At 39.9% G+C, this 9491-nt stretch overlaps 1 protein-coding gene across 1 annotated transcript; it reads left to right on the top strand.

Moving 5' to 3' along the window:
• Nucleotides 1–2695: 2695 nt before the first annotated feature.
• Nucleotides 2696–3610, top strand: LOC128473931 (transmembrane protein 171-like). The gene has a single exon (XM_053456153.1). It carries the CDS (start codon nt 2696–2698, stop codon nt 3608–3610), a length of 915 nt encoding a protein of 304 aa, XP_053312128.1.
• Nucleotides 3611–9491: the final 5881 nt, after the last annotated feature.

Raw genomic sequence — 9491 nt, 5'->3', positions numbered from 1 at the left:
TTTTATGGATATTATAACTTTTCAGTCAGTGGAAACCTCTTCTCACCTCTGGCACAGATGGATAATGGGTGTTGTAGTCTCCAGCACTTTCCTTTCCGAAGTATGACTATGAATGTATTTCGTACCCCGTGTATTTTATATAATAAGCCGCTGTTTTCTTTTTTATGATTATCGAGACGCTATTTATGTGCAAAGTTCTTGCGGCTTTAGAAATTCGCATACGGATGTACGTGGCAATAACGGTTTCATTATATATTGTAATTTAAGGTCACCATTGGCCTTTCTGGCTTATGACATCATGACTTGCAGGAAAAATAAAAGTTGATTTTGAAATTGTAACTTCACATTTGTGTATAATTCTTTGTAGAAAATGCATCGCATTAGAGTCCGGCACAAGGAAGAGGGGTATATACCCATATATTTACCCTGGGCAGATATTAGGAATTCACCAATAAGAGCTGAGAGTGAGGTGTGGGGGGGGGGATTCATTCTTAGCTTTTAAACTAAGTCTGTGCCTTAAAAAAGTTCAATAAAAACTTATTTTTTTTAAAAAAAAAAGCAAAGCAAATCAGCGACATCAGCAGTTAAATACCCTCCACTGGCAGTGGGGCAACTGCAGGCCTCTGTGTGCCAGCGTGCCAGGGCAATGACGGCACAGGCAGTCTGTTTGGGGGGGTGGGCAATGACGGCACAGGCAGTCTGTTTGGGGGGGGTGGGCAATGACGGCACAGGCAGTCTGGGGGGGTGGGCAATGACGGCACAGGCAGTCTGTTTGGGGGGGTGGCCAATGACGGCACAGGCAGTCTGTTTGGGGGGGGGCAATGACGACACAGACAATCTTTTTACACCCCCTGGGGCCGATGAAGGAATATTACATTTATATAGCGGGCTGCATTACTGTATTACTTACAGGGTGTTAGAGGGGGTGTTGCAGGTAGCCTGTCGAGATACCTGTATGGATAAGGCCGCGGCAGTCATTTAGTGGATAGTGCCCGGATACTCCGGGGCACAGGCTGTAGCACATGAGACTGATGTGTGAAAACATGGCTGTCGCCCCGGTGTGTTTGTGAAGTCTGCGTTGAAACATTGTGACGCGTTCGTATCTGTGTGCATTGCGTGCAGGTATTGCGTTTGCCGCCTACTGTGAAGTTGTGTAACGTATACACATACGATGCTTCCATTGGCCTAAGCACCATAATATCCACAGAGGGGGCGTTAGGTGGGAAGCTATTTTTCCTTGGAATAAGATCGGGCTATTCACTTACTCCAAAATGTATCCTAGTATCATATGCTAACAAATGTAAAAAAAAGGTGGAAAAGTGGGACCTTTTGAGATGCCACCCGTTACCAGTGTGAGCATTACGGATGATGGGCACTTTAGTCTCCGTGGTGTGAATACACGCGGATCTTTGCTCCTCCTAGGCAGTCGTATCTGCTGTTTCTGGGACCTGTCGAGGAATATTAGCTCCTTGGCACGCAGTAGTTATCTGTAAAGGTGGCAGAATGCCAATAATCACTCAGCCAAACACATACGGAGGGGTTGAGTGTGCAGAACTTATACATGAGTTTTTCTGGTGGGGTTTGTGGCCACGTCTTATCTGTGGTTTTTTTTTGCGCTGCATTATTAATCACCTCCATAATTGCCCTATGAATCCACTGTAGTTCTTGCTATCAGCTTATGGATTGCGCTTAATAACTTTATTTGCACCCAGATATTCGTTGCACACAATAAGACAAAAAAGGCCCCAAATAGCACATGAGACAGAATGACCAGATTTGGGAAAAAATGGCTTCAACATAGCAATATGGTGCTTGTACTTGCCATATAACTTGAAAAAAAAAACATAAAAACATTGGGTATTTCTAAACTCAAGACAAATAGAATCTATTGAGCAGGTTTTTTAATTAGCTTTTATAGATGAGTAAAATATTTTTCAAATAAAATGTGCTCATATTTAGATCAAAAAAATTCTTCTTGTCCTGAAAAAACAAAAAACAATATATAAAACTTGCGTGGGTTCACTAAGTGGCAGAGGAGAAAATCCCAGCTAAACACGAGCTCCGCCAAAGTGTCAAAACATCCTCGGTCACGAAAGGTACAAAAAACAGTCTGGTTCTTAAGGGGTTAATTGTCTTTTATTACGTGTAAACAGTGTTTATTCTTCTGTCCAAGTATCCTCAACATTGTCATCTATTAACAAGTCACAAATATTTCTATGAAGCATGCGCAACGTCAAAAGAAGCCCTTACTTCTTAACACTGCAGAAAGGCTCTTTGGAAGAAACCACTTCGTGTTAGGAGGGGGGGTTGTGGAATAAAACACTGTCATTTGTGAAAGCGGCAGCTGTTTTGGTATTTGGAAGCAGGACAGAACACCCCCATGGCCTGTGCACTGTGATACAGCCTGCCCTGACTGTGATGTCATAGTGCTGTGACATCACAATGCTGTGATGTTCTGTAAAAGCGCATCCAGACACTCTGGTTGTTTCAGATTGTGAGCAGTAGCAGTACTGAGCATAACAGTTACCTGTCCACGACAGGCAGCGAAATCGCCATTTCTAGTGACTTTAAAAAGACAAAATAGGCAGAGATTAAAAGGCCTTCATTCGTGTGACGCAATAGCCGGCACATAGGCGCGAGTCTCTGCACCTGAACATCTTTGACTGACACCCGACAGGTACACGTTTCAGCCGTCATGGAGCGCACTTGCTTCGGCACTCCTGGCCCTGGCACAAGCAGCAGAATAACATTCACGCTGTTTGTGTTTGGCTGGGCGCTCTTATGCGGCGGATCTCTACTTTCTGTCTATGGGTTCGGGACATGCCAGTCCGACAGCTGTATCACCTACAAGGCGACGGGCCCGGTACTTGCCGGGTTAGGGCTGGCATATTTAATGATGGCAGAGTTTACTGCCAAACGAGAGAGGAGAAGGAGGGAATTAGAAGGAGACCCGACGAATCCAGATAGCAGCTTCCTCTGCAGGAAAAGCCGGCAGTTTGTGCAGTTCGTAATACTCGGGATGCTGTTACTGGTTTGCGGGGTACTGATTAGTATCCCAGGACTTGTGTTTCCAGCCTGCAAGCCGGTATCCAACACAGACAAACCCCCTAAAGTCTGTGAAACTCCCTTACTGCAGACAATCGTAATCATACTAATCGTCTTGTGTTACTGCCTGGCTATCTGTCTGAGTAAAAACCGTCGGGACGGCGACTCTGAGGAGGACCCAGAAGCCTGCAGATATCAGCCGCTTCCTGTAAGTGTGGGTGACGAAGTCTTCACGGTCCCGTCAGCCCCACCTCTACCTTTTGCAGGAGGAGATGATTGGCCAATGAGCAGGGACCCTCCTTCCTACGACAGCATCCTGTTTGAAAGGGGCGACCGTGATTCCGGCGGAAGCGTCGGGGAAGACATACACACCGTTCCATGGCGATGGGGGCCGAGAGTAGAATACATCAACGAGCCTATCCCTTCGGAGCCACCTCCAAGATACGAGGACATATACCCTTCTCAGCCGGATCCTGAAGAGAGTTCATCATCATCATCATCATCGTATTACTTGTTTTCCCAATCATCGGAGTCGAGTGACTATGAGCTCGCACCAGGACCCTAAACGTGGAAAGTCTGAACTATTGGGGGGTTTTTTTTCTAACATTTCGACTCAGTACAGAGTTTGAGCCGGAAGCGTCACCCAAAACATCACATCTGACAATATCCAGGTCTGCAGATAAAGGACTGAAATCAGACCGGGTTTTCTGTCAGTGCCGGCACCGTACATGACGCCTGTTGAAATGTTTTTTTCCCCCCCGTGAGACTTCCACCTTAAATAACGGATAAATAAAATGACATCTTTTCATGGTTGCCCCTCAAACAGTATCTGTGTGTGTTTGTGTGCGTGTTGGATATACCGCGTGTACGAGGTCACATTATCCTGTGGAATCTATAAGATAAATCTCTTACGTGTGAAATCAATGTGTTATCTACGGCTTGGAGCCACCTCCAACGTATCAGACAGTTTCGGGTTGATACGAATGATCCTTGGGACGGCTATGAATTGCCCTTGAGAAGTTGACCCCTCTTCCCCTCCCCCCTATGTAATTATTATGCTGCGGGGATCGTTCTTCTTGATTGTGTTCCCAAAAGCAGAAAAAGTGTTTTTTTTTCTCATTTCTTTCTTAAACTGTAATTCTTTAAAAACAAAAATAAAAGAAACAGAAACAGAATTGTAAGAAATGTAACAGCCCCTTGAATGTAAATCTTCAATCTTCTCCGTAACCAGAGCGATCCCCCCGCCCCCCGAAGAACTCCACAGCGGAGCCGGATGGAAAGCCGTCTTGTTATTTCTAACCAGACAGAAAAATCCTCGCCAATGTCTCATATTATTATTCATAATTATTATTTCTATTAGATTATTTGATACAGTGCCATCATATACCGCAGCGCTGTACAATACACGTGAAGTAGAATCAGCTCTTTAGGCATCCCGATTCCTTGTGCAGAGATTAGTTACCGTAATGTTAGTAATATTATAACTAATATATTATTATTATTATTTATAATAATACTATAACTAATAGTAATATAGTATTATTGTTATTAAATTATAAATAATAATAACACTAATACTATATCAGGTATAATATTATTATAAATAATAACAATAATACTACAGTATATTACTATTAGCTGTTTTATTATTATTATAATACTATTTTAACCAATAGTAATATAGTATTATTATTATTTATAATAATATTATAACTAATAGTAATATAGTATTATTGTTATAGTATTATAAATAATAATAATAACAATAATACAATATTAGGTATAATATTATTATAAATAATAACAATAATACTATATTACTATTAGTTATATTATTATTTATATTTATAATACTTTTTTAACTAAGAGTAATATAGTATTAGTGTTATATCATAAACAATAAGAAGAAGAAGAAGAAGAAGAAGAAGAAGAAGAAGAATAAAAATACCATATTACTATTGGTTATAAAAGTATTATAAATAAAAATAAGAATAATGAGAATAATAACAATAATAATATAACTAATAGTTATATAATATTATTGTTATTATTTATAATATTATACCTTATATAGTATTAGTGTTATTATTATTATTATTATAAATAATAATAATAATAATAAACACTAATACTATATTATACCTAATATAGTATTAGTGTTATTATTATTATTATTTATAATATGATAAATAGTAATATAGTATTATTGTTATAATAATAGAAATAATATTAATAACAATAATACCATATCACTATTGGTTATAAAAGTATTATAAATACAAATAATAATATAACTAATAGTAATATAGTATAATAATATAATATTATTGTTATTATTTATAAAAATAATCTAACTAATAGTACGGTAATATAGTCGTATTACTATTAGAAATAGTATTATTATAAATAGGTCAACATTATACCAAATATACTGTTAGTGTTATCATTATTATTATTTATAATATGATAAATAATAGTCAGATAGTATTATTGTTATTATTTATAATAATATTATACCTAATATAGTATTATTAGCATTATTATTATTAATAATATGATAACTGATAGTAATATAGTATTATTGTTATTATTCATAATAATATGATACCTAATAAAAGTGTTAGTTGTGAACATAGTTCATAAGGTTGAAAAAAGACCAAAGTCCATCAAGTTGAACCTATATACATATCGTGTCCAGTGGCGGAACTACCGGGGTCGCAGGGGTCGCGACTGCGACCGGGCCCTGGACTTCTGCCAGTCAGGGGGGCCCAAGGGGTGCCGAGCAAAAATGCAAGTATTAAAAAAAAAAAAAGAAATAGTTGGGGTAATAGGCAGAAGGGGAGCCATATTCAAAGGGGGGGCTGCATTGGGACACCAATTAAATGCAAAATGGGGGTGGCTAGGGGGTATAAGTACATAACAGGGTGGCTGGGGCACCACATAAATCAATACACAAAGGTGGGGGGTGGGTGGCTGGGTTCAATATACATTATTGACATTAACAATGCAAAGGGGGGCATCAATACACAAAGGAGGGGGGCTGGCTGGGGACATCACATAAATCAATGTATATATGATATTTATACTGTATATCGCAGGTAGTGTGTAATAAAATATCACATGTCGCTGTGGCCGGTGGTATTAGAATCAGTCGCTGAACTCGTGGGCAGCCTTAAAAGTCTCGCCCGCTTACTACTAACCTCCTGAAATGCGTATTCCCTCCTAGGCAGGTTTTTTCGAGATGCAGTCCCCTATTTCAGGAGAATTATTTGTTTTTTTCTAGCCAAATTCAGCTAAAATTTCCTTTTTTACTATGAAAAAAAACAAAGTGTATATTCCTACCGAACTGCATCCAGAGACGGACGGCTTCTTGCACTAGAGCTGTTACACGGTGTTGATGTTTTATTATTCTCTGCCAGCCAGGAAGGCTCAGCTCAAAAACAACCGCGATGTCGCTGCCGGCCGGCGTCCTCCTTTTATACAAAACAAAAAATGACCCTCAAACAGCTGATGTTGAGCCGGATATCCGGTGCGGACTTTCTATCGGAAAATAAGAATAGAGCTATTAGTATAAGAGTTTACCTGAGCAAGAGACTTCTACATCAATATTAAACCAAATACAGAAAAAATATTTATTAAAGAATAACTGGATTCTAATACAAACGTAATAATTCCCTGAAACCAATATATATATTTATTTATTATACACACATATATACAGGGGCGTCTCCAGCTTTCATATTTAGGGGGCCAGGGACCAAAGTAGGGGGGCAATTATAAAAGGTACATATACACTATATATATATATATATATATATATACATATATATATATAAATATATGCATTAAACGGTATATATATATATGCATTAAACGGTATTTATATATATATGCATTAAACGTGCATTTTTAACTACATAGTATATACTTATCTCTTTGAAGTAAAGACCGTGATTGAAATATGATTTCAAAATTACAGCTGAACTGCCAATATATATAAATATTACACCCTGCTGCCAATATATATAAATATTACACCCTGCTGCCAATATATAGAAATACCAAGGTCCGTAATAATGAAAGAATTGCCCTGTAGATAAGAGGGTCCCTATCTTGACATCACCTGTGGAGCTGGAGCCAGGAGGCTTCTTCCTGTACCTTACTGAGAAGGTAGAGGTGGTAGATCAGTGGAACAACTTTCCAGTGGTAGAGGGTAATACAGTAAGGGGATGGAAACACACATTGGATATGACTATGACCGGGAACTAATCAGGAAAACAGGCAGAGGAGACGCCCGATTGGTTCTCATCTGCGGCCAAATACTACGTTTCCATCTCCATTGCTCCAAAACCACCCGGCCCGCCGCCTGTCGGCTTCTCCTGCCGTAGCTTCACCTTGTGAGCGGCGATCGATATACTGTCACGGCATAAGATGTCCGGATGCTGAAGTCCTTCCAGACACAAGAATTACCCGAAAATGTAAGGGGGGCATTCAGCCGGCTTGGTGCCGATTTACACAAAATCAACTTGGAGGGCAGGAGACGTACTGGACTCCAACCGCCCCTCCCCCCAAAAGATACAAAATAACACTTATAGTAACGCTTATCACGCAATATAACAATGCAACAAAATGACTTCCTACATCTGGATACTTCTGTAAGTAACGTTCCGGTTGCCGTCTCCTGCAGACCGGGAATTCCTTTTGGCCGCGCCGTCTCTATGATGCCTCCTCAGCCGGGAGACGGAACATGTTCTGGTCTCTGAGCCGGACTTCCCTGCGCTCCGGCCACGGAGAATCGGCCATCTCTGCGGGATTCTCTTCGCTTTCAAAACCGACTGCCGGAGGCAAACTGGGAAGAAAAACAGGACTTTTTCCAGCCTCAATTTAAAATTATTATTGGGGTTTTCTAACATTCAAAGTTTCAATACTTTTATTAAAAGAAAATAAAAATGAGTTGTTTCTCGATTTGTCTCACTTTATACTTTTATGTAATTGTTGAATTTATTGCTGTTTACCCCTAATAAAAATAAGCGTGGGGTAAGACGGCATTCTCTGACCTTTTTAATTTCCCGCGTGGCATTATAATTATGTTAATGATTTAGCGCCATCATAGTCAATAAGGTTGTAAAAATGGTAAATGGCGAGGTTGGCGTCCTCTCCCTGCCACAACTACCCACATCACTTATCTGCCCAACCAGCCCATTTATACCATTTCTACACCTCGCCCTGCCAACGGCCTCTATTACACCTGGACTGCAATTAAAGGATATTTACTGGGGCAATAAGACATAAAACGCAGCTTTCTTCAGTCCTGCACCGCTTTGTACAGTTTTGCAGTTAAATTTATGACAAAAGGGTGTTTTACCCCATAAAGACTCAATCATGTTTAACCAATATTCCTCTTTTTGTGTGTTCCTGTACCGGCCAAAGACTCAATTATTTCCAAGTTTAATATTCAGCCATTTCCATGTTATTAAATAGTATTTATTAGCACCAAAATATAAAGAGTAAAACGCGGGCAGAATACGTCACGGGCCGGATATACAATAAGGCTGCTTAGCATTAAAGAAAAGTGGCTTTTATCTCATGTGCTTCTATGGGCTGATTATTTACGGCAGTGGAACTAAAGCCTTAATATCTAAAAGTCCAATTCCTCATTTACTGAAAGTCCCTGTAAGACATCGTCTGGTTCCCCGCAGGCCGTATGATACGGAGTCCGGGGGCTTCTAAAGTACATTGTCTGAAATAACAGAGACAGAACTCAGACAAACGGCGAATCTGCAGCTGCCCTGGCATATAAAGAAACCCCAAAAACAAACTTTTACTGTAATAATAGTGAAGGATTTATAACACCACGACGAACAGGAGATTAAAAGAAGTTAGGGCTGAAAATTGGGACGGCAAGAAAAGAGGCAAATCGGTAAAATAATAGAAAGTAAGAGGATTTATGGGTTTTTCATGCGGGGAAACATTTATTTGCAGCATTTAAATTCACCAAACATTAACACCCCGGTCATTTTATATGATGGATACAAAACCCCCCATCAATAAATTAGAAGAAATCCACCAGAGTATTTATATCCATAAAGCAGAAGCACGGAACCCTCACTATGCGGGTGAGTGAATTGTGACATCATACAAGTCTGTGACATCACAACACTGTAAAGCCGGAGCGCGCTCCTCTACTTGCTCAGTGTAGTTGGGCGCTCGCACTTGTAAGCAGCTATTCATAGCGGACTTGAAGTGTTGTTACCAACGGCATCAGAGATTGAGGAGATTTAAAGGAGAACCTTTTAAAAGGAGAGCTATGGGGGACTGCTGTCTACTCCATGGACTGAGGTGGATTGTAAGGAGATGCTGCCCCAAAAAAGTCAGGACGTTTTTCAAAAGAGTGAAAACAGCTTTCACCAAAACCGCTAAAAAGACTGAGGGCCAGAACAAGGAGC

This window comes from Spea bombifrons, chromosome 2 (genome assembly GCF_027358695.1).
Source record: "Spea bombifrons isolate aSpeBom1 chromosome 2, aSpeBom1.2.pri, whole genome shotgun sequence".
NCBI classification, from domain to species: Eukaryota; Metazoa; Chordata; class Amphibia; order Anura; family Pelobatidae; genus Spea; species Spea bombifrons.
This window is presented reverse-complemented; position numbering and strand designations above follow the sequence as displayed.

Coding starts and splice junctions, on each gene's coding strand:
- LOC128473931 (XM_053456153.1), top strand. CDS start 2,696: ATGGAGCGCACTTGCTTCGGCACTCCTGGCCCTGGCACAAGCAGCAGA.